Consider the following 26479-nt stretch of genomic DNA (forward strand, 5'->3'; position numbering starts at 1 on the left):
CCCACAGTCCCACAGTCTCACAGTGGGTTCGACGTGCATGAGGACATCCGGGTTTCAGGGTCCGTATTTGTTGAAACCCATCACCACCCTACGGCCCAGAGGGTGGTACCCAGCGAATGAGCTCCATTAGCTTCCCCACATTATGTAAGTTACACCTTTTATAAATCTGTTCTACATGGCAGGGGCACGGCGTCTGGAGCAGTAGTTTCTGCATACAAGGTATTAATCGACGAAGACCATGCACAATTTTGCTTGCACAGTTAAAAGGACAGGTGGGTGGCGGGTAGGGGTTAGAGGAAAGTGCTGTCTGAAAAGTTTGATATAAGAGAAGCTTGCCTCCGAATGTAGAGCTTGTCCTATCTTTTCCAAGTCCTTGGCTTTTCTACCCCACCCTGAAATGATCTCTGGACAAGGATCCACCAGTTTTCAACAGAACTTGACAAAGGGTCATTGGTTAACATTTGGAGAAACAAGCCCGTGCTCTTACTGTGACCTACAAACAAGGATGTCTGAGCATGTGAGGTGCCATCTCCTGTCTCACGGAGCCATCTTTTCTCTCTACTACACTCTAGAGTTTCTGCTGATGGGAAATGGTAATCCATGTTCAGAGTTCAACAGTCTTTTTACTCCTCAGAAAGGTCCTCAAAGGAAGGTGCCAAATACATTCCTCCCAGCTGACAGCCACTGGGTTTTTCCTAAGTAGGGACTGATCCCAATGGTTGACTTTGTTCCTCCCATATTGCGGTTTATAATAAATCTTCTCTCTCTCTGGTTTCAGTCTCCCATACTTAAAAAGGGCTTTCCATATTGAACACAAGTTTTCCTTTTCCACACACGGGCTTAAGCCATCCAAAAACAATAAGAAATGTAATAATAATAAATAAATAGAAGTGAATCCATAGAAACTCTCGATGTCTGTACAGCAGAAGTGACAAAGTTTAAGTCAAAATTTGTTTTCCCTTTTTTTCATCCACATCAAAGGCAGGAATACAACAAGGCATTGTTAGTTGTGGTGGGCAAACTGGAGTGTCTGCTGATATAACAAATTAGGTTTGTTAAGGCCTTTGTCTATGCAGAGTTAAGAGTAATGCAGAAGCCAGATCGATTAGAAAAGAAAGGTAGTACTGTGAAGCAGGTAAGACAAAAAAATCAAAACAAAACAAAAACAAGGGAGATGGAAAGAGAGAAAGAGATAATGCCAAAAAGAAGTCCATACTGTGTCTACCGATGGAGAAGTACACATTGCTTCCCTCTGAAAGCTTCGTAGTGTCTTTGTTGTTAATACTGTCAGAGTAGAGAACAGCAGATTGATGGCATCCAGCAGCAGTGAAAAGACGTTCATCCTCTCAGCCCATCTGAGGAGGTGCTTTGGGAAGGATCGGTCTGGGGGAAAGAGCCCTAGCCTAGAATATCCAGATAGACCGGAGATGCCTTGGCCAAGTTCTGAAGGAGGGTGTGGATGCCCTTGATGTTCTTCCTCATGTGGGGTTCTCGCTGCCAGCACCCCAGCATCAACTCGTAGACCTCCTGCGGGCATGTTCGAGGTCGCTGCAAGACTCGGCCCTGAGTGATGCATTCTATCACCTGGGCAGAGAGCAAAGATAGGATCAGAAGAGAAACAATACAGGTGAAATACAGTCAGCGCAAAGAGAGGGCTGCTTTAAAGAAACCCATTCAATGTTACTTCTTTTCAGAAAGAAGAGAGCAATTATTATAGATTGGTATATTGTGTTTAATTGAATCACATCCATTTTTTCAAGCACACCAATTTCAACAAACTGGTGGAGAAATGACTTATCTATCTGGAATGATCCCAAACCTCATCCTAGAATTCCAGTTTTACTGGCCTGATATGGAACCTAGGCCACTTTCATGTCAGGGTGCTGACTGATGAGGGACCCCTAGGCTGTATAAATGAGTGGTAATTTTGGATAATGAATCTGGGTAAAAGACAGACTTGAGCCTGATGAAGATGTGAGGTGCCTAACCAAAAAGCTATACCTCAAATATAGGCATATTTGCAAAAGAATTAGAATAGGGCACTGGTCGGCAAACTCATTAGTCAACAGAGCCAAATATCAACAGTACGATTGAAATTTCTTTTGAGAGCCGAAAACCTACTTCTGCGCATGGGCCACGAAGTTTCAATCGCACTGTACATGCGCGCCCGCACGTGATATTTTGTGGAAGAGCCACACTCAAGGGGCCAAAGAGCCGCATGTGGCTCACGAGCCGCGGTTTGCCGACCACTGGAATAGGGAAACAAAATGCCTGAGTTTTCATTAGATGTGCATGGTCTAGTGAAATGTGCAAAAAGAAAAGAACCATGAAATCTTCCAGGAATAATACACAAAAGCTAGCTGGACTCTCAGGGTGCTGGAATGTCACATCTGCTATTAATTTGCTAGGTGAACAAGCACAAAGCGATTCTTCAGTCCCATCACAGGGGATGCCGAGTTATGTCAGTAAACACTGTGATTTTCTTACGTTTCCAGAGTGACTATACTTTGGCCGTGACCTTTAGGTACACAGCAGGCCATTTGGGAGGTGCTGCACCCAACAAAGCCACAGAAGACCTTGTCCTGTGTCCTAACTTCTAGCCAAGGGACGCCTCTCAGTGTCAGCCCTTCAGGAGGGTCTCACCCAGCCCACTGCGCACCTCATTGTTGGACAGCTGGTACCAGGGCTGTTTGCCATACGTGAAGATCTCCCACAACACGACCCCCAGGCTCCAGACGTCACTTTCTGTGGTGAACTTCCTGTACATGATGCTCTCTGGAGGCATCCAGCGAATGGGCAGCATCGTGTGGCCACCAACCTGGGGGGAAAGGGGTGAACAAGGAGGCATGAGTCACCTCCACACAACATTCCCACTATCAGAGGAAAAGGTGCTTGAATTTATCGATTTTAATTGATCATAAACACATAAGGAAGATTTCTTTATAATCTCAATCACCAGAGTCAGAGGGCAAAGAATGGTCAACAAAATTTTTTCATATTATTTGCAATTCTCTCTCAAAACTAGATAGGGGCAGAGATGACAGTTGGGTGGATGTTCATTTGAATAAACACACACACATGTATTTTCTGGTTTGAGGATGACTCAACCTTTTAATCAACAAGATAACTTTGATGAGGATAACAAATATGGGGTTCTTCATTCAAAAATGACCCACCAAGTAACTCTGCTTCCTTAGCAAGGCCAAAGCTTCCTTCCAATTTCAGATGTTAGGATAAGTGCACAGTGCTTCCTTAAACAAGTTCCCCACAACCCAGCAATGAACAAGGCAGAAATTATTCCCATTTTACAGATGAGGCAACTGAGATTCAGGTTGCTATAGACACAAAGAAGTCAGGTATTTGGACTCCAAGCTCAGTACTTTTCTTTATGACAAGGCACTGCAACTGAGCTTATTTACAAAAATAAATAAGTAACTATGGTTTTGAAAAGCTCATTTTAGTGAAAACATGGAGGGTGAGGCATTAGATGGCAAAAGCATTAGCACAGGCAAAGAGAACATTGTCTGACAAAGGAGACTCATTCATTTCCTACTTCCTGGAGAAAAGTAAAGTATTCCATTTTCAGATTTGTAGCCCATTAGGGCTGTCTCATTTTAAAACCATGATCAGATTTCTGGACAGTAGCCCTGTGGGTGGTAGGTCCTACTTTTCATACTGGTAAACTCCAGCACAACCAGCCCAAATGCCATGCCTGACACTGGGGCAGCAAGCGAGCTCACAGACAACTCAATCAGACCTCACTGACAACTCTCAGCCCTTGGGTTTTGAGAGTAATGCCACATAGAGTTTCTGCCCAATTATCATTCTCAATATCCATTTCTGACTCATTAAAGGAAGGAAATGGACTAACAGTGCCTGAAAAATGCTGCTTAACTTCAGAGCCCAAGGAGCTGAGAGGGTCAGAGATGTCTAATATGCTTGGTGATTTCAAATAATGCTCTTGGCATCAAAGAAAGCACAAATGTGAAAGGAGGAGGGTGTTGTTTTCTGTACGATGACTCCAAATCCAACAAGTAGGAATATAACTTGCTGATTCCGGGTTAGGGTGTTCCCATATCCTTACTGTTCAGCTTTGACTACACCAGAAACTCCTACACTAAGTAAAGGCTGGTTGCCCACCTTCAACTTTTGATTTTCTCACTTGCTTCTCATCCCTGCAGTGATAGGTAGTCACTGTTCAATGAGCACAGATTTCCCACATGAAACTGCCTGGACATCCACTACTCACCATCAGGGTTGATACTCAAAACACAACCTATATGACACAGGCACTGACTGGTCAGAGAGGATGCTGGTGGCTAACTAGTTTGAAGTTGTGTTCACAGGTAAGAAGTAGAGAGATAGAGAACCATTTACATACATCTCCTAGAACCAGAAAGCTGAAAAACACACTCTGGGGTCCATTAATCTAGCAAGATACCAGACTTTCCATATTCCTTGTGGATCCCCAGCTGCAATGCAGTGGACAACACTGAATTCATGACATTAGAAACGCTGTGGTCCAGGGCACACTCCAGTGTGCCATTTCCTAGTTAGGTAACCTTGACTAGCTGCCAACCTCTCTGTGCCCTGATTTCTCCAAATATAAAATGTGGGTAACAATAAATAACTTCTAGGGTTATCGTGAGGTTAATACCTAAGCAGACAATATAAATTTCAGTGCACTAAATACGTTCAGGGTGTTTCTCCCTTCTCTGTAATTTTACTGTCTGATTTCCTTAAAATGGGAAGCAGCGATTCTGGAGACATTAAGGAGAGTCAACACATACATCCTCCCATACTCCTCACCCAATGACAAGTGCTTTGGGGCTCTTAGGACTCCAGCAACTATTCTATCAGGTTTTCGGTCCTGTATTGTTAATGGCCAAATAAAAAGCTCCTGTTTCCTTTAAAGGAGAAAAAAAACAAGGTTTTAAATTTTCATTTACATGTTTTCCCATCTGATCATTTGTTTTATGCTTCGACAGATTTTTCACTTTAATTCTTTCAAGAATTCCTTCTGGGATTTCACACATGCTGTTATAAATAATGCTTTCCTGTACTGATGTCAAACGGGTGAGTGTGGGAGAATCTAATAAAAGTTCAGATAGGGTTCACAAGTTTTCTAAACCCATTTAGAACATCTCTGAACATTTCTTTTGCAGCCCTTTCTCAGGATTTTGGAGCATGTCACACACACACACACACACACACACACACACACACACACACACACGGAATCACTGTGGTTACAAATTACCGTCACAGGATGGTTTTTGGAATCACAGAAAACCACATACTGTGTGGCAATAAACAACGAGACATTTGTTTTGTATTGTGCTACTTGGCAACTTGCCCTCACACCCTTGCTTAAATATTTGTGACATGGAATACAATCTCAAGTATGACATTGGGAGTCAGAACTGTTGCTTTGACTACTGGATATGCCTTGGTGTCTGAAGAAACTTTCCAGGGATCCATGTGGGTCAGGCCACGTGCCTTTCCCTAAACTCACCAGATAGAAATGATCAAATGGGTAACCCAGTTAGCTGGGAGTTGACGTGGACTTGTAATTTTTATTTTCCTCATCCCCAGAGACTGGGGTTCTAGTTCTATAATTACCCACCACCACTTCACCACCATAATCATCCATCAACACTTATGACCTCACCTTTACAAAGAATTTTACTCAGTTATCTTATTTGAACTCAATAGTTACCCTTTGGGGGTGGACATTGGCTTGCCTTCATTTTCAAACCATGTCCCCAAAGTTCAAAGAGGTAAGTAGCTTACCTAGAGCCAAACACATAATGCCTCCCCCCTGATGCCTCTCATTCTGACAGGTCACTCCGTGTTTCCAGCTTCTGAAGTCTCCAACACCTGCCCTGTGTGTTTAGCCAGCAAGCTTAGTTGTGGCTCTAGTTTAGCCCATAAGCTGACATGACTCAAGTCTATTGGAAATTTTGATCTCCGTTTCCTTTCTAACTACTTCCTGAAGATCTTAAAGGTAAGCTCAGGTTCCAGCATTTCAAGGAACTCCCTGTCCCTGCTACAGCACTGTGCCTTTTCTAAGTACCAGGAAGCCCAGCACCCCTTAGTACAGCTCTGGTAACACTGTAGGCCAGGCACTCCCTATTTTTGGTAACAGATCACATGCCTCAAGAAAGGTGGATGCTAATCAGTTATGTCTGACAGGACATGAGGGGTTTGGCTGGTATGCATATCATGTCTTCTAGTGGGTTTCTTGTGAGTTCTAGTATTTTGGAAGGAAATCTCAAAGTGTGCTTTCAAAGAGATCAGCATTTGCTACTTTCCTATCCATCCTCCAATAACTTCCCTAAACTCTTGATAGAACCAAGTCTTAGATCAAATGGATGGAAACTGGTTCACCTATTTGACACTACAAATAAAAACCATTCAATGAAATTTGCAACTTCTTAATAAAATGCAACATGGAGTATAAAAGCTAACGTGTATGAGAATCCCACTCATTGGTTTGCCATGTGTAGAGTAGATGGGGATGGGAATGGGGGGTGGGGAAGTGGTCTATGGTGCAGACCTGAACTATTCAATATGGGAATGAAGTCTAAAAGGATTTCATAATGCACAACATGAAGGGAGTATTGTTCCATAGATGATGACTAACAGGTCACAATTCGTTTTCCAGGTGCACTGGGAAATGACAGAGGAGGTGACAAGCTTAGCTCTCCCCTTTCTGTTGGGCTTCACAAACATTGCATCTACCATCTCTCATCATCTTCTCTTTTTCTACTACATCCTTTCTTCTCAGTGTCGCCTCCTCCCAGTCCATTCCTACTTCTGTTTCTTTGAATCTCCTCTCAAGTCCACTTGTCCAGTCCTATTTCAAATATCAATGTTGCATTTACTAGTAGTCTTGCCTGATTCCTTTCTTCTCTCTTCAAATGATCATGAGTATCCCCACCATAACTCATTATTCCTTCATGTTGATGCCTCATCTCCCTTCTATGGCAGGCTGGAGCCTTTCTATAGACTCAAAGTAAATGCCTAGCTGGCTTTGAAACCACTGGTGATATAAAATGAGTAATGCTAATGTGGGACCTTCTAAACACAACTAGCAAAACCAACGATGCCTGGGAGGCCACTTTCAGCTTGTGGTATTTACTCAATGACTAAGTGATAACTTGTTGGGAAGCCAAACATTTTACTCCCTTAGAAACATGCAGGCCAAAGGCCAAACCCCATTAAGGGATGATTAGCTGTCAGAGGCTTTTGGCAGCATTAAATATTGAAGAGACTCCCAGACCTCCTCATGCACCCTTCACTCCGTTGCTCTATTTCAGCAGTTTCTCTTCATCTATTCCTTAACAATTCATGAAAGCTGTAAACTTTAAGAAATAGTTGGACCTTATTTATTTATTTATTGGGTTGCATCTGTAGTATAAAGTTAAAAGAGAAGAGAAAAAAATTTATGCAAAACATTCTCCCTAGAGAAACTGGAACCACTGTGGTCAGACTGTGGGAGCTTTCTGACCACATTCAGGAAGATAAGAATTCTCCAGTTATAAAGAGTGATGAGGTGCTTTTGTGGTGTGTGGCTACTGAACCAAAGGATACTTCATGAGAAGAAAGTCAGCCCTTTTGGCCTTGCCTAGAAGTCTTGAATGTACACAGAACAAGTTGAGTCAGGAGGAGCGCTGGTGACATCCTGGCCACCCTCTCTCGTACAGTGGGAAACCATTATCACTACACCTGAAATGGCTGTTATTTGTAGCCTAGAAAAGCTTTAATTATCTTTTACCATAGAATCTGGTCATTATCAATCATATGGTCATAACGGAAGGGTTTTGACTTAGTAAATTCAAGCCATTAGTCAAAGAGAGGGCATGCTGGACCTTATAATTACCAATATTTCTGCAAATATTTTTCCTTCTTCACAATTAAATCTCTATCCTGCCTTAACAGGGCAAATAATTATGTTTGGAAGGGAAAGGTCACAGAGCTATCATCGCTATCTCCTGACACTTGAACTATAGGTGAACAGATGAGGCAAATTAAACACAGATTTTGTACTGAGAATCTTATCTTTATTCTACTATGAAATAATAATAATATAAATAACAAAAATAACAACCATAATAATACCTCATGTTTGTATAACATTTCTTTTGCCTTTTATAGCATGTCCACATATATTCATCCTATAATAATTGTACCTGCCTCAAAACATGGTTGTAAAGATTAAATGAGTTGATATTAGAAAACCTCTGTGGTGCTATTATGTGATGCAATTTATAGGACATTCTTGATAAGGCAAAACTATGGGTATAGAAAACCCATGATTGACATGGGATGGGAATTGGTGGTACAGCAAAGGGACTTGCCCTACTGGAGCATGAGGGGATTTTGTGAGATGATGGCCATGTTCTAAGTCCTCATTGTTCATTGTGATGGCAATTAAATGACTGTTTGCCAAATTTAGAACTATACACTAAAAAAAGGTGAATTTTACTATATGTATATTATACCTCAATAAACCTGACTTAAAAAATGAATAAATATAGCTCTTAAACTAATGCTTAGTGTATGATAAATGTGCAAATTATATTAGCTATTGTTGTTATGTTAAATATTTGAGTCTGCAATAATTTTACAGGGTAAGTCACCCCATATTCTTTATCCCAATTTAAGAGGTCAGGAATCTCCAGGCCCAGAGGCAAAGTGACCTACCCAAGACCACACAGCTAAGAAGTGCTAGAGTCTACACCAGGGCCCAGCTCTCCAAATGGATGGCACTCTTTCCACTTTGCATCAAGTCTGACATGGTGTCAGATTCAGGGATAGGAAAGGTTCTCTGCGTGAGTCTGCTTCGGCTTGAGAAGGCTAAAAAGGGCTAATTCCAATGTAACCCTGATATTTGGGGGACTAGGAATTGGAATCCATGCCAGCAAGCTCAGTGTACATTCTTGATAGCCTATAATTAAGTCACTACCTCCTTCCCAGATACTGGTCTTGCAGAACCTGTTACAGAGGCCATAAAACTGTGAACAGTGCACTGCCCCAGAGGGAGGGTTATTAATGCTGGTGCCAGGCCAGACCATCAGATATGGCCTGGAGATCCCCAACACCTGGGGGCCTTCTTGCAAGGCCCGCGGAAAGGACCAGAAGCATAATCCATATTTGTGGGACAAAGACCCCAGGAAGATATAAAGAGAAGCCCCATGCATGTTCCTTTACTCAGATTTGGAAAGTATTCCCTGAGTCCACCGGTGTATTAAACAGTGCCCCCCCCCCCCCCCCTTTTCTTTAAAGCGTTGCTTGGTTTTTCTTTGGTCTTCTGCAACAGGCTGACATAATGAAATGTCATAGACTTGGTGGCTAAAACAACAGACATTTAATTATTCACATTGGATTAAAGTCTAAGACCAAGGTTCCAGCAGTTTGTGTGTGTGTGTGTGTGTGTGTGTGTGTGTGTGTGTGTGTTTGTTGATGGCCCTGTGTAGCTTGTGTGTACACGCAGAGAGAACAAGCTTCAGGCATCTCTTCTGGGCCCTACCCCTGACCTTATTTACCCTCAATTACTTCCTTAGAGGTCCCATCTCCAAGTACAGAGACACTGAGAGTTAGAGTTTTAAGATATAAATTTGGGGGTGGCGGGGGTGGGGGTGGGTGGGGAAGGGCTTACACAAACACTCAGTCTAATGCTTCCTTTTTTATCCCAAAGCACTTGGAGGAGCAAGAATAACTCTAAATACTAAGAGTTGTACAATTCTAGTCCAGAAGGTTATTCTGTGGTCTTTTGTTAACATTTTCATGTCCCCAGAGTAAAGACTCACCCCTACTTCTGTCTTCCTTTCCTGGGTGACTCTTGATGATTTTCCTATTACCAACGAATTCTAGAGCTTAGCAAATGGCTTAAACCTGCTTTTGTTCCACAGCATCCCTCAGATTCAATTCATTTTCAGTGCAAAACTTACAGCAATCTCTGCCTTCACCTTCCTCCTCCCCCCACTCTACCCCAATTTCCCTGCAGGTAGCTAAGGGAGAGTGAATAGACCCTGGGACTCTTAAGTTATATGTAGAGAAGGCAGAAGGGCTTCTTAGACTCCATATTGCCTCAAGTGACATTCTCATGGGTCCTATTGGTCCCTGCTTGTGCGCTATATACAATTTAAAGGGCCCAAGAGTCCCAGATTTAGAAGTGATTATAGTTTCACCTTATTTTATATTTGCTCTAATCAGGAGCAAATAAGCCTTCTCTCAGTAAAGCATGAAACTGCAATCACACGGATGTTTAAGAATCACATTGGGATCTAAAAACAAGGAGTCTTCATTTTAACAACTGAGTGAACTTCAACAGTAACAACATGCCCTGCCCCTTCCTCAGCTGTCCTTTCCCCACCTCAGCCCACTAACTCTTATCAACCTTGATGGGGAGTTTCCTGAATGATCAATGGGAGGATGAAGCCTTTGGAAAGATCTAATGTAGCACACTGACTGCCATGTGATGATTGTACTTATACATCACTCAGCAATGTAAATTTGTACATTCCAATGACAAATTTCATCAGAAAGCCATTTTTTATGTTCAATATAACTGAGCTTTTTATGACCTCCTGTGCATTATGGTTTTTAACCCAAGAGACCATCTGACGCTTTAGCAATTGAGACCAGAGCATTGCACCTTTCATGGAGAAAAGCCACAGAGACTGACATGGTGCTGAGCAAAGGCCACCGGAAGAGCAGGAGCAACATATATTCATGTCATTGTCTATGTTAAGGTGATTGCATTATGCTGGTTTAGTACAAAAATTCCAATGTGAAATTGTTTCTATGGAAATAACTCAAAAAGGCTGGTATTCCAGCTAGCTTTTAGAAAAGGAGGAAATCAATGAATTGTCAACTGAGCAGGGGGAGGGAGCACTCTTTATGCCAGCTGGGATTGCCATGATTACTGCTGCCCTGGGCGCATTATGTGCAGTAAGTGGAGAGGTTAGGTTTCTGGGTGGATACCACATATCTATCTGTCCCACGATTAACCGCAGCTTCTTAGTTAACACTGAAGACACTGGCAGAATGTACATTCTACCATTAAGCTGAGATGAGGATTTAATAAACCAGAGCCAATTAAAAATGAATATGGTCCTCTTTCCTTCCAGTTCACTTCGATATAGACACTGATGCCTGTGTCCGCATCAGCGCAGCAATAATGGGAAATTTGCAGGGGCAAAGAGGGTACCTCAGTAAGGGATCACCATCAGCTACATGCAACTGAGATAGTGGCTTAATCTTGCAGTTTCTTCTCACTTACTGGAAGTCCTGAAGTTGCAGTCAAAGGCTGGTGGAACACTCTAAGAAGTCGTTTCAATGACATCCTTCAGGAGACATTTGAAATCTGCCCACTTCCTTCCACTTCCATTTTGATCTCCCTGTCATTACTCTCCCTAGGCTACTATGACAGCCTCCTAACTGGTCTACCCATTTCCTTTCTCTCTATTTTCCAATCCACTCTCTACTTAATACCCAGAGCAATAGTCTTAAAATATTAATTGTATCAAATCTTGTGTTTCTACCATAAACTCTTCAACAACTTCTCACTGCCCGTAAAAAAGCCATTGAAATGGCTGATAGCACCCTGGTTGACCCGAGTGCCTCCTACCCTATCTCCTTTTATGTTTTCCCCCTTTCCCTACAGTGATCCATTTGGTCTTAAATATGTCTTAGCACTTTCTCACTTTAGGTCCTTCACACTTACAGTTTTTTATTTGTTTTTGAAACCTGCTTAACTTCCCCTTGTCCCTGGGGACTTAACTTAAATACCATGCTCTTTGGCACCAAAATCAAGTTAGACCACCAAGAAACACTGCTTACTTCCCCCTCATCACGCCCATCAATTGCAATGACGGGCTTATCTGTGTGGTTATGTACTTGCTACCGTCTCTGCCTGCAGACTACAAGGTTCATGACAGAAAGCACTACCCAAATGCTTAGTAGACATTTGTCAGGTGAAGAGAGTGCATCTGGCTGCCTCAGGACTTGTGGATAGACAATTTGGTATGAAATAAATATGGAAGGAGAATAAGGGGCTAAAGCCAGAATGGTGGCTTCCTGTCAGCCCTATGTGGGGCTCTCAGCACAGGCCCCTTGGAGCTAATTGGGATATCCAGAGGGGAAAAGGAAAAAATGGACAGTAGCTGATTTGCTTTAGAGAGCAACACCTATTTCTAATTTAAACTGCAAATGAGGAATGGAAACACACATGCTGTACATGAAATAATGAACATATGAGATAATTTACCAAGAAAAGCCATGGAAGCCAAAATGAATGTGATAAAGTGACTCCTTGGTTGAGGAGAGGGTGTGAAGGTGCTGGGAGAAGTCAGAGAGAATGGAAGGGCTCAGTGCCCTGTCCCTGGGTTCCCTGAGGTATGTCCGATTGGCCACTGCAACTTCACTCTGGGAAGCCATCCTGCATCCAGAGACCCTGTTGTGACCCCATCAGAGTTCTTATAGGAGGGACTCACGGTGGCAGATGCTTGGAAGTGGAGAGGCTTGTCCTGAAACTGCCTTGGCATCACCTGTACTTAGTTGTGATGCTGGAGAAGTAAAGGAGGCAGATGGAGATGAATCAGAGGAGGAGTCCTCAGCATCATCACTGCCTCCTGCATGAGCTACACTCTAACTCTCACCTGCCACCATAGCTCCACAACCTTAAACCATGACCTCAGTGCTGGGGAGTAACTGAAATCTGGAGAAGTTAAGCTAAAAGACAAACCCCCATCTTCAAAGGACTATCCATTTCCACCATAGCATATACTATTAAGAAAAGCTATCCGATCTAATAAAGAGGGAAATATGCTAATTGACCATCATACCCTCATAAAAGATGGAGGCACCCACAGCCAATAAGGAGGGAATATGCTAATTGACTGCCACACCCTCAAAGATGGCAGTGCCCACAGCCACAAGATGGCGGCCCCAGTCCCCTCAGCCCCGCCAGGGCAGCAGGCGCATGACATGGCCAGGCCCACCTCCAGGTGGGTCCAGCTGCTCCACGCACCTGCCTCTGGAGTCCCCCAGTCCCCTCAGTCCCCAGCCACCCAGGGCCAGCTCGAGGCACAGGCAAGCCTCAGATGTCAGCTGCCTAGATGCTCAGGGCCGCCCGAGGCTCAGGTAACCAGGGCTGGCCGAGGCTTGTGCTACCGGCAGTGGCAGCAGCAGTGGTGTGATGGGGCGTCATCTTCTCCTGATCACCGGTCACCTTCCATCCCTGAGGGCTCCCGGACTGTGAGAGGGGGCAGGTCGGGCTGAGGGACCCCCCCTCCAGTGCATGAATTTTCATGCACTGGGCTTCTAGTTATAATATATTTAGGATTCTCAAACCCTCATTGTATAGAATGTAGATTGATATTTTTAATCACTGAGTTGATAATCATGTGTTTATTTGTATCATACACTCATTCAACCAAAATTTACCGAGCTATCTACTGGATGGTAGGCAATGTCCTAGGCATTGGGGATGTGTCCTCATGAAGAGAAAGTAGCTGGTGATTGCTTTATGCCCCATGTCCTTAGGAAGCTCTCATTTTAGTGGGTGACACAGACCATGCATAAATAAATGGACATGACAATGTCAGGTGTAATAAATACTGTGAAGAAAAAGAGTAAGTGAATGGAAAGGATAGAGGGTAGTTCTCCTTAGATAGGAAGGTCAGCAAAGGTTTTTCTGAGCAGGTGATATCTAAGCAGAGATCTGAATAAAGTGAAAGAACAAGACACAAAAACCAGGAAGCAGTATATTCCAAGCTTTTCAGGACAGAAGGAGCAAAGGCCCTAAGGTAGGTGCAACCTGAATTGCTGGAACAGTAAGGAGGACAGTATGGGTGGAGTGGCTGTGGCAGGAGGTTAATGGTAGAAAGAAGGTAGAGTTTTCCCCAAGGCTATCGCTGGTGGGGTTTTATGTAATGGTGCAGCTGCACTGGAGGGTGTGTATCTACAGCTATATGTCCACATCAGTATATATTTTATATATTTGCTTCTACCTCTAAATAATATGCTACATCAGTATTTCAAGGCAAGTGACTTAATATTATGGGGCTTTACAGCAAACACATAGTCTATGATATAAATACCATTACCATTTACTAAGTAGGGAAACTAAGACAAAGAAATGCAAGTCCATAGTCAGAATCAGGGTCTGAGGTGGCAATGAAAGACAGATGTTTCAAATCCACTAATCTTGCCTCTTTCTCTTTGATTTTTGCCTCTCATTTTGCACCACTTCCCCAAATCCACCTGGTGGCATAACCAGTTATGCTAGCCAGCTAAAGCAATCACCAGTCCCTTTCTCTGAGCTGTTTAGGAGGAAATCCCTTCTGCTCCAACCCAGAGAATTTGACAATGACATAATTGCACAGAAGCAATAATCGATGCTTTCGCAAAAAGTGATAAATTTAGAGAACAAGTGGGTCTGACTGTATGGGTTTCCCACCCCTTTCTTCCAATGGAAGGAGGAAGGAGCGGTGGAGGGATCCTATTGCTTCTAGATCCTTCAGTGGCACAGACACATTCCTGAGTTTCTCAGGATGACTAGTGATAGCCCCCTTGGTATTTAGCTTTAGGATTTCTGCTGATGGTCTCTACATGCTTCTCTCTGTCAGTACTTGAGTAGGAGACTCCCTCTACATTACGTTGTTTTTCCCCCTGATTATTTCCCCAATATTCCACCAGCTAGACAATCACATCACTGATTGTCTAGCTGGTGGAATCAAGTCACCCTCTGACTCTTAAAACAATTTGAGTTTCCTTTGAGGAAGAAAGCTGTCCTTGTGGTATCCCAGGGGAGAAGAGAAAAGGTTCCATAATGCTGAAGTCCTAATAATGGTCCCTCAGCATTCTTTCCTTCCTGCCTCTCAAACCCTTAGTCAACCCCATGACCATTTTGTGTGTGTGTGTGTGTGTGTGCGCAAATTTTCCTTTCCAAAGTCTCTATCCCCAGCAACTACATTTTGTTTATACCAGAGTATCTATTTAGGTACAGACCATTGGCATTTAGGATACTATATTTACTGGTTAACATCTACTTGAATCCATTTACGATAATAGCTTTCATGAAACACATAAAGGTCTTTAAACACTACAATCTACTCTGTGAACAAAGACTCAGGGATAACAATTCTCTTCAGCTTTAAATTTGTCTTTAGAGATGAAGACAAGAACACTCTAGAGAAGGACAAGGTCTATACTGAACAAATAAGCTACTGGAAACTGTAGGGAAAAGCAGAGATGATTCCCAACTTAAGAACATTGGACTTTTATTTTTTAAAAATATATTTGTATTTATTTCTGAGAGTAAGGGAGAGGGAGAAAGCGATAGAAACATCAATGATGACAGAGAACCATTGAGCCTGCAACCCTGGGCATGTGCCCTGACCGGGAATCAAAGCGTGACCTCCTGGTTCACAGGTTGACACTCAACCACAGAGCCATGCCCACCGGGCAGAACATTGGACTTTTAAGTAGCCCACCTTTTCCAGTGGAGGTGTGTTCTCTTTTTACCCAAGGATTAAGTGTCCTCCAATTTCCTCCCCACTTGGAGCCCATTCCTCCCTCCATCTCCCCCATCCCCTTAAACAGCACCACTGTCCCCACCACTATTTATTTTCAAAGCTAAAAACCTAGGAGCCATTAATGATTCTTTATTTTCCCTGATGCCCCCGCCTCCCCGCCAACCAAGTCATCAGCAGGTTCTTTCATCTATACCAGCAAAACATACCTTGAATGTACCCACTTGCCCATTTCATCTGTTACCACCAAGTCCAAGCCGCCACATGCTTGCACTCAGACTATTGCAATAGTGTATTCTGAGCTCTCTCAGCTCTAACCTCAACTCAGCAGGCAGCCTACCTGCTTTCCTCTTATCCTTGTCTGGCCTGAGGCTAAGGACATCATTTGAGGCCGAGGATACAACCTTGCCCCCAGAAACTGCCTCAAGGTCTTGGTCTGTTCCCACTGCCTCTGCCCCACAGGAATGACTCACTGCATGACCTTCCTCTTTGCCCCACGGGTCAGCTTTTACCTTTCCCCATCACAGTAAGTAGACCCGGAAAAACTTAATACTGGAGCAGTCAAATAACGAGAAATATATGCTCACATGGTTAGTTTGTTAGGGCTGTATTTTGTGAAACATTCAGAAGAATGCTTAGTTTCTGAGAACTTCTTATCCATTTGCTAAACGTGTGAATGGTCACTCCATTGCCTCTCTGAATTAAATCACTAAAGTTGCACCACTGTTTTAAAGTGGGAAAGGTGGTTACTCCTGGAGGGAGAAATGAGGTTCAGCAGAAGGAGAACCCAAAGCGATCTTTATAAAGTAAAACACCGCAGAGAGACCACAGCAACTAATAGCGTCTGGGCAGCCCTGCGTAGCCACACATCTGAGGCTCACACCAGACACGGACCACAAGCCTCAGGGGTCAGGCTCTTAACGATCTCTGCTAATGAAAACTCAGCCAATCAGAACTGGCCTCATTCTCATAGTTGTCCTCTTGGGGTCTTCAGAAATTATGACTAGGCTTGCTTTGCATTTATATCACCCACATCCTGGTCAGGAAAACTGGAAGCTGGGCAGTGGAAGGTAGGAGGGGAGCAGGCGAAAGGGTGGTCTGAACACCCTCTTTGAGTGAAGCGGCGGTATCAATAAGAGAATCATGCCTGACCGCTCGTCCCCAAGGGCAGGTCAAGAAAAGGTGAGGGTCAATTGTCGCATGAGGATCTCATATTTGATATAATCAGCCCTGTGACATTAATGGCCAATAGGCCATTAGCTGCTTGAATGCTCAGATGAGGGCAGCTGTGAACACTACTCTGAACACTGCTGATGTCCTATATTAAGATACACAGTGGGGCTTTTCCAGGTGTTCCACGATTTAAAAACTCAGGCCTTTAGTTGAAAGAAAGGGAGCTCTAGGCACCCCATTTTCCAAAGAAAGCCTTCTGTGTTGGTCAGGGTTCAACACACTATCTGACAGCTGGATCAGACCCTGCTCCCATAATAGAAAAAGCCCTACCCTAAGTAACCTGTCCTCTCTGTTGGTATAGGGAGAGACGTGGGGAGGGTAGTGAGCGAGAGCAACAGGGCCATTGGTCTGGGGCCATTGTCGGAATGTTCCTGAAGAGAGGTCATTTCTTTCTCTTCCCCTTCTCTCTGTCCCCCCACCCTCCACCTGAAATCAGGAAAGGGCTTCAAGAGAAGTCCTCATAGAGATGGGGGTGCCTTACCAAGGGGAGATGGGAACCTCATTTGGCAGTTAGGCTTCTGTTTAGGCAGCAGACGGTGTGTACTGAAATAAGAAGTGGGTGAAGAAAGATGGTGGAGCAGAAAGTAGCCAGCAGGAGAGCCTGCTCTCTCATCATTCGGAAAGGACAAATGGGCACTGTAGAAAGCGTCTATGCCTGAGCCTTCTTGTTTGTACCCTGGCTGCCCACAGCTGGCACCTGATCCAAGGTGGTGTTCGCTGAGAAACAGTGACCGCAAAGGAGAGGGTGACAACTGAAAAGTAAAGAGACATTTGCTTTTTATCCGCAATCCCTCTTCCAGCCCCTAACCCCATAGAAGCTAGAGACAGAAGAGGAGCAGGGAGAAGTCCAGCCTGTGATGCTGGAAGAGGAAGCTTTGAAATTAGTAGAATAATGAAGTTGTAGAATGTATTCAACTGGTTTTGTAGCTGAAGGTCAACAGCAAGACATGGAAGAAACTTAACTGCATATTACTAAGTGAAAAAAGCCAGTCTGAAAAGGTTATATGATTTCAACTATACATATGCCATTCTGGAAAAGGCAAAACTATGGAGACAGTAAAAAAATCAGTGGTTGCCAGGGCTTCGGAGGAGGGAAGGATGAACAGGCAGAGCAGAGAGGATTTTAGTTAGGGCAATGAAACGACTCTGTATGATACTATAATGGTGGCTACATGTCATTATACATTTATCAAAACTCTAAGAATGTACAACACCAAGGGTGAATTCTTACGTAAACTGTGGACTTGGGTGGGTGATAATAATGTGTCCACGTAGGTTTATGATGGTAACAAATGTCCCACTCTGGTGCTGGATGTTGATAGTGAGGGAGGCTGCCCATGTGTGGGGGAAGGGGACTTATGGGAAACTTCTCTACCTTCTCTTCCATTTTACTCTAAAACATAAAGTTTATTCTTTTAAAGCGTTGCAATGAGGACATGACTGTTGCCAAGGCTCTGTTACTTAGTTACATCCATGCCTACAAATTTCAGGAAAAAAGGTTGCCAGCCCTGCCCTGCCCTCCCAGTGATCTGCTGCTGTCCCCGGGGCATGGAGGACACCCTGTAGAAGCAGAACCTAAGCAGTGAACACAGAGGTGTGGCTCAGAGGAGCCACAGAGAACGCTGTGGGGCAGATGGTGGCACGGAGTGCTTCCCCCACCCAGCCTCAGGGCGGAAGTCAGTGTGGCTGGAAGTCCATTCTCAACAGGAAACGGGAAACTGGGAACTCTGCTTGGGAGTCTCTGAAATGGGGACAGAGCTAGTGCTTGGGAAAGAGGCCAAGAAAATGTGGGGCAGAACCATTCTCACCAAGATGAAGCTAATTTGCCATGGAATGCACACACTGTTTCCCTGCCATGATATATATATATATATATATATATATATATATATATATATATATATATAATTTTTTAATAGACTTTTCTGTTTTAATTTTGAGAACTTGAAAGCTAAACTTGCCAAAAGGATTGCAAGAATGTTGGGCATGTCAGTGTAGCGATGGTGCTGAACTAGAATGAATTAAGTCAAGAAAGGGTTGAAGTGTCTTTAATTATAAAGATTTTTGCCTTAATAGCCCAATATGTTGATAGTGTCATAGCTCAAGCTATTAGAATATGATTTGCATCATAACAGTTCTCTTTGAAAGATATTAATTAGACTGTTAACAGACAGTGCACAAAAAGCTTTTATAACTTCCTGATGAGCAGACTTCACAATTGAGAACAGTGAATGTCATATGATGTTTTCTTACAAGTTCAACAGGCTTGGGCAGTCGTAAAAGGGAAAACCAGTACGAGGTTACTGAAGGAGCGTTCAGCGGGGGAGGGTAAAGCACATGGCTAAAATGGGTTTCATGGGCTGGCAAGGTGTTCAGCTGGGCTCTTCCACACACATAAATAAGAGACTGTGCTCTCTTGTGTGAACCAGGACAGGGGCCCTGGGAGGCCCTTGAGAGTATTCAAAAGATGAGCTAAGAACCTAAAAGTCAGAAGATAAGAGGGAAGAGTTACTCTGGCTCAAAGGAAGGGATTCTTAGGGGTTTCCCAAAATGAGAATGACAAGCTCAACTACAGATGAGGGTCCATTTGGGGCAAACTATCACTGAGATGACATTATCATGTCAGGGTGACACTGTATCACGTATTAATGAGGGTCTTCCAGGAGCAAATTCATTTTCTTTCCTGAATGGATTCACCTTACATCAAATTCCAAGTGAGATTCTAAGGCCAGGGAAGCAAAGTGAGGGATAAGAAGAGTAAGGCAAGGAAGGATGGAGAGGCAGAAAGAAGAGGAGTTGTTACTAAACTAGCAGCTATTTGGTGTCCACGTGACGGACTGCTTGCTTATAAAGCCCTAGGTGATTCTGCACAGTAGTGAACTGGGTTCACCATCCTGAAAGGAGCCACAGAGAAGAAGGGGATCAGTCAGTGGGGCCACTCGAAAATCATCCCGATCACGGAGCACCTGCTGTGATGTGGCACATTCATGAGGCAGGGGGCAGGCTGTTCCCTGGAACTCCTTCTCTCTTTTCCTCCCTGCACCTTTCTCTAGACCTCTCCCTCTGTTTTCATTTTATCTTTCATGTAATACCATTTTATATATGGCAGGTTCAGTATTAAAGGCCAGCAGCTTTCTGGTTGCAGACCTAGAACAGCGCCCTAGCTCCCTGACTGAATCAGGGTATGCTACCTCCCAACGCACAGTATCCTGGCACCAGCCTGTGACCTCTCCTGGGAATCGCCTGGTGAGACAGACTCTGAGCCCCAAGACAGGATCTCTCTCCCCCAGTCTGGTGCAGTCAGGAGACAGGCAGAGAGGAAAATAGCTCCATTTTCTACCCACAGAGCTGAGCTTAAATGATTTGCCTCCAGGTATCTGTGCTCTGCTCACTAGCTCACAGCCACCTGCAGCAGAGTCATTGTCTTGCTCTAGCTCTCCCTCTGACCAGAGGCCTTAAACCTTTCTTTTGTAAGTTTGGTAGGGTAAGAAACCAGGATGGAGTCTTATCACAGCAATGTCCTTCGTGCTGCATTGATAAATTTCAAGTGCTTAACCACTCACATTAGTGGGAAGGGGGTTACAGCTTTCGAAATGCTTTCTCCCAGGTTAATATTTCATGCTAAATCTTTCGACATTTTTATGACCTGTGTACAGCAGCCTCATATGTTCATAATCATGTTCAAATTGAAAGAGTATGATGATCACTTCACAATTTAAAAAGCACTCTTTGTTAAGGCAATTTTAAGCATCTTGTTACATATCAGACCTGTGTCCAATCAGATATTTTCCTTCTAAATATCTGCCTCTCCCCCCTCTTTTTTTTTTCTTCTCTCCAGGATTAAAACATTTGGTAAGACTAGAAAGACGCTGTTGACTTCTCAAGTGTCCATGTGGTTCTTGTTCCCTATTAAAGGCTAATTACCTTTAGACAAGTGAATGTGAGCTATTGAAGTAAAAACTTTACGAGTCTAGAACTGTTACTCTAAATTTGGACCTGATGTCAAGTTTCAAGTTTAGTTGGCTAGATAAAGATGGTACGTTCCAGTGCTGCGAGCATAACCAACACGTGTTCCGGGCCATATGCTGGCTCTTTACATATGTTAATTTATGTAGCTCTCCAAACAACCCAGGAAGCTAGGCTTTCTGATGTCCAATTCTCAGATGAAGAAACTGGATCAATGACTTGCCCCAGTGTGTGACTGAACCAGTGCAGCAGCACCTTGGCTACCAGACCAAAATCGGCTCCAATTTATTATTGGATTTGCGGTTATTATTTGGAGTGGGTTCAGAATGTACAGAAGTCATAGGTGTTCTGTGGAACCTGGTGGGGCAGAATGAGACTCATAAGCAACACTATGCAAAAAAAAACACACAAAAATAACCCCACAACAACAACAACAACAAAAAAACAGGGGCTAAAGAAGGGTCTTTCCTTAAATTCCACCACTATTGTAATTATTCTGAAGCACCACCAACAACCACACTAGGAGCCATTCCTCTTGGAAATGTAGTCCTGTCCAGGTGGTTCTTTCTGAAGCCCAGCAGGCTGTCTGCAGGGCACATTGACAGGAGCCTCAGGACTGCCTGTGTCTCAGGAGGAATTGGTGAACTGCATTTATCTTAGGGGAGGCCCTGCAAGGGGGAAAAAAAATCTAATTTTGCCAAGATTTTTCCTGTTTCTAAAGACTCACATGGAGTTTATCATTCACTTGGCTATTTTTAAAAATGGTCTAAGGGCTACCTCTAAGCCCTGACCACACTATGGCTTTTCTCAGGGAAAATCCTACCTGTCCAATGGGAGCACATTTTATGCATTGCAATCGGGCTCTATGCAGATCCATCCTTGCTGCATATTAGTGACTCGTTTGGGTCTAATTTAGGCCACAACACACATCAGGCAGGAACTCTTTAATTCCATGTTCTCTTCAATGTTCAGCAGATTTTGTTCACTCAACAAATGTTAAATGCCAGTAATAACCAACACCTTCTCTCTCTAAATAAAGCACTGTTTTGAGATGGTATATATACATGACCATTCTGATTTAATCTTTTATATAGAGAACAGGGAAAAAAGAAGCCACACACAGAATCTGTCAGCAATGATTGCATTTCAAAGTCTAAAACTAGGTCATGATGACAGGATGGAGGATATGGGATGCTGAAGGCCCAAAAGCACTGAAATAATCCAGGATGGTGATGACAAAATGTGTCTTCTGCAAGTCCCCTTGAAGAAGACAGGGTGGGAGGGTGGAAAGAGCTCTAGGTAGGGACTTGCTGCTGAGCTGTGGTCTGGGCTCTGGGATTGGTCTGGACCACTATTTAGCTAGCCACTAGCAGCTTCCTCTTTGTAGGACTCAGGGGACAAACTGGGTGATCTGAGAAAGGTCTGTTCATTCATCTAAACGATTCATTTATAGAGCACATATTTATAGAGTGCCTAATGTGTGTTCAATATGAAAAAAACCATGGTGAATATGGTCCTCACTCTCATAGAACTTAGAGTGGGGGAGACATTAATCAAATACTCTCAAAATAAGTATGAAATTCAAGTGCAGCAGATGCTGTCGAGGAGGGCTACATGATACATAAAAATAGTATAGATATTCAAAATATCTAATGAGGACCAATGAATTATAACTTCATAGTTTTGGTGCCTGAAGGTTCCATGTTGTCCCTGGAGGCAGCTCTCTAGTGGCTGAATAAAGTGAACTCAGGGTAGTGGCTGTTTATCAACTTGTGCCAAAATATTTTAATTTTTGCAACTAGTATTCAGTCTGAATATTGGCATTGCATTAGGGCTTATAATAATAGAAGGCTTTTATTCAGGGCTGGAAGGCTAGTAAGAGGCTTCATGTGGAGGGGACATCTGAGCCAAGACCTAAAGAATAAGTAAGAATAACTAAGTGAAAAGAAGAGGAAAATTATTGTAGGCATAGTAGAGGAGTATGTTCAAAGTCCCTGGGGCAAGAGGGAACAAAATGTGTTGAGGAGCTTAAAGAAGTCCAGCGTGGTTGGAGTGCAGTAAGCAACAGGAGCCTGATAGGGGCTGGGGTGTGGGAGTTGGATTTGAACTAGAACATGCAGGATCTTACAGGGTCATTGAACAATGGAAAGCCACTAAACATTTTACGCTGAGAATGGCATGGCCAGATTTGCATTTTACAAAGACCACTCAGGCTGCTGTGTAGCGTGGAGATTACAGTGGGAGCAGTTGGAAGGCTGCTCCTAAATCATCCAGGAAACAGGCTGGTGGCTCAGACTAGCATAGTGGTGATACAGGTGGAGAGAGTATATAGTTTCTTGCTTGCTGAATTGGTAATGATGGCCATTCACTGAGATGGGAAACACTACCACAGGCTTGGGGCATATTGGTGATGGGAGTCAAAAGAGAGACCGTTGGAAGGGAGAGTGTCTGACCATGTTGTGATGAAGGGGCCACTACAATACTCAAGAGGAAACCTGAGTGTAGGGGAGTGGTCTGGACCAGAAGTATGCATTTTGGAGTTACCATTGTAGCAGTGGTCACTGATGCCTGGACTGTGGAGAAGACAGCCTAGGCAAGAGTACTGGACTAGGAGGGGGCCTTGAGAAATTTCAACAGGTAATTGTCAGCCCTTTACCTATGAAGGAGACTAAGAAAGAGTAGCTAGAGTAGATGGGGAAAACATGATGGTGTGGTATCAAGCAAAGAGAACACTTCAAGAAAGAGCGAGAGGATGACAATTGTCCAATTGGATGAGGACAGGAAATGCCCAGAGAGATTTCAGGAAGACTGAGTGAGAGCTGCTATATTTTTCTCTCAACCTTTTACTTTGAACTAATGATAGACTCACAATTCATTGTATAGTACCTACAAGTCACAGGTACCCATTGCCCAGCTTCCCCCAATAAAATTAACTCAACCACAGACCTTAACCCAATTACAGTAAGAATTGTTTTAATAGAGCAATGGGACCAGAAATCAAATCAGAGCAGGCAGGGCAGGGAACAGAAAGAGGAATCGGAGGCAGGGTGGATAGCAAATATTTATCTGCTATCGTATGCTGCTCTGTGCTAGGCACAGCATCCGGCACTGGGCACAGAGTGGAGCCCCGAAGAAACCTTCACATCCGCAGGATCTGGACAAGGAATCAGGGGAAAGGAAGCTGAGGATAAAAATCTACCTCTGGCAGTAGGCACCAGTGTCTGGGGCCACAGTGGGCCGAGGAGCAGGGACTCTAGTAGTGAGTCACTGGGAATGTCCTCTGAACCCCGCAGTGGCAGGGGGAAGCATACTAGGACAGTGGGAGAAGCATCAAGTCTCTTCGTTCAGGACAGATGTTCTGGGGAGTTGGTCATCCCAATGCCTCTCAGATTTACAAACTCTTAAGAGCAGAGAACTTTCTGCAGCGGAGCCTCAAACATTTCACAGCTATTGCATGTTCTAATAGAACTTTAGAAGAAAGGTTGGCCAGTGGGTTGGAGTAACATATTTCTAACAAGCCCATTTTACAGATGAACACACTGAACCCCAAGCTCCAAGGAAACTGACATCGCCCAACCACACAGCCTGGATCGCGGATTCTGATTTGTTGATGCTTCCATTCCAGGCCCTCTTAGAGGTCCCTCCTTCCTGTGTTGCCCTGGAGCTCAAGAGACTGATTCTATTGAGCTGTGCATGTAGTGACTGCTTCCTATGAAAGTTTGATCAGTTTTATCTTTCTACTATCACCCAAGTTGGCTACCCGCAGGTATCAAACAGCCAACAAAATCACAGGACAAGCTCTATATTTAACTCTCATTCTGGTGGGTAGATGCCCAACAACCAGAAAAATAAGTATATGAAACCTTGGGAATAGATTTTACTGCTGCTCCACGTTCCGACTCCTCCCCCACACTGGGGACATCCCGTGAAACTCTGTTTTCAAGGTGGAGGGAAACCAAGGGGAGGAGGGCAAGGAGGAGATGCAGTGGAAGGGGCAGCAGGACCTGGATCCCCTCAGGGCTGCGGCTCTGGTCAGCCTCAATCATAGGTGCGCGGGGAGGTTCCCTGAAGCCTGATTCATTCCATCTCAGCGGGTGGGACTTAGAGAGCACTGACCTCTGTGTGAGAGAGGCTGCCTGCCATGGGAGGCTCGGGTCCTGCATACTAATTGGCCTACTTAAATGACTCTCCATCCCCTCCCTCCAACTGCAACAATCCCCCTTCCGAAATCGCCTGCTCCCAGTGGAGGAGGCTTGCTGCCATGGCAACCCAGCCTTCCAATGCTGGGAGAACTCACCATAGAGACGTGGGGAGAAAAATTCCACTGTTGAATTTTCAAAGAAGGGCTCAAAAGGGGAGGGAGAGGCAGAACAAAGGTTTGAGGACCAATGTGGTTGGAGATGGGGAGCTTCCCTGGCTGAGGGCCTCGGGTGCTCTATACAAATGTTCATCCCGACACGTAAACCTGCAGAGGCAAGACCAGACAGGGCTGGACACTGTGACATGTCACCTTCCTGTGCTAATATCATATCGCCTCATTCATGGGGTGCCTGGCGCCAAAAATGGGGGTAGGAACATGCCAGGAATGGCCTCTTTACTAGGATGGTCCCTATGCACTCATTAAAATATGATAAGCACAGAGATTGAATATGCCCTGATCAAAGTGTGGACTTTGCCACTGAGGGTTTTGTTATTGTTTCTGCTCTTCTACAAAATCATATTTGAATCACATTATACCTCCTTTGAAAAAAGAAGGAATACATCCATCGAACATGTATGCCTCCCCATTGAGCTGCTCCAGGTGAGGCGAGAAACCACCCAGGTATGCTTGTTTGGAGGCAGCCTGCTCCCACTCAATGTGACCCAAGGCTTGTTGATGTTGCTAAGGGGAAAGGCGGCAGGCCAACAGCACTTGGCGCCTCTGTGTCCCCTTTTATAGGACAAAAAAAAAAAAAAAAAAAAAAAGCAACAGTCTGGGTGTTTAGTGATCCCCTCTGATTCTGGGGAGTCCCTTCGCATTGTCTGAAGCTTAATCCTTTCTGAAATACTTTAATTCATTCCTCTCTGTTCCCTAAAGTTCCCCTTCAGGTCCCTTTTCTTCCCGTTTCTAAAGCAAGGCAGTGCCTTTTGAGTTGTGAGCCCATGGCATCATTTCTGAAACACCCCAGTGTTAAGGAGCTGGCACACATCACGTCAAAAGGGGTGTTTAGTTCTCAAAACCAAAGCAAACACACACACAAATGTTCTCTTTGGGACCAACGTGGGAGAGAGTTTCTAAAGGCCGGCCACAAGCTGATTGTGTTTCTGACAGTCCCCTGCTCTCAAAGGAGCGGGCAAATTCTGCCAGGCCTTTATCTGCGCCTGACAACTCCCAGAAACAAGCCAGGCTGGGAGCTGGCTCCAGATCCAAGTCGGGAAACCCTGAGAGAGCAGGAGACGGCCTGCGCTTGGAGAATGAAGCACTGGAAACCACACAAAAACAGGAGGCGATTGGTTTTCAGATGGAGCAAACGGTGCAGAGAAAAGCCTTATTCAGTCGTATTAAATAAGATACACAACAATGTCACATTCACCTTTGTTCCTCGGATGTCATTTTGGACACAAAGACTTGGAAACATGCTTGACTCCCAAGCCCTGGCTTTCAAGGTGACATTTCACAAATCCTTCATTCATTTCTTTTCAACAAATATTTATGGAACAAACTCTGCTAAGATGCCAGAAATACAAAGACGAAT

General features: G+C 44.1%; 1 protein-coding gene across 1 annotated transcript in view; it reads right to left on the reverse strand.

Moving 5' to 3' along the window:
* Positions 1-1398: 1398 nt before the first annotated feature.
* Positions 1399-26479, reverse strand: part of NTRK2 (neurotrophic receptor tyrosine kinase 2) — a gene marked incomplete at its 3' end in the record, with an annotated part of 314958 nt that continues 289877 nt past the window's right edge. Inside the window, exons 20-21 of the mRNA XM_079790908.1 lie at positions 2660-2818; positions 1399-1584 (exon numbers count right to left, since the gene is read on the reverse strand). Coding sequence (XP_079647034.1) covers positions 1399-1584; positions 2660-2818 — 345 coding nt within the window. The remainder of the gene's footprint in view (positions 1585-2659; positions 2819-26479) is intronic.

This window comes from Cnephaeus nilssonii (assembly GCF_951640355.1).
Source record: "Cnephaeus nilssonii genome assembly, chromosome: 14".
NCBI lineage: Eukaryota > Metazoa > Chordata > Mammalia > Chiroptera > Vespertilionidae > Cnephaeus > Cnephaeus nilssonii.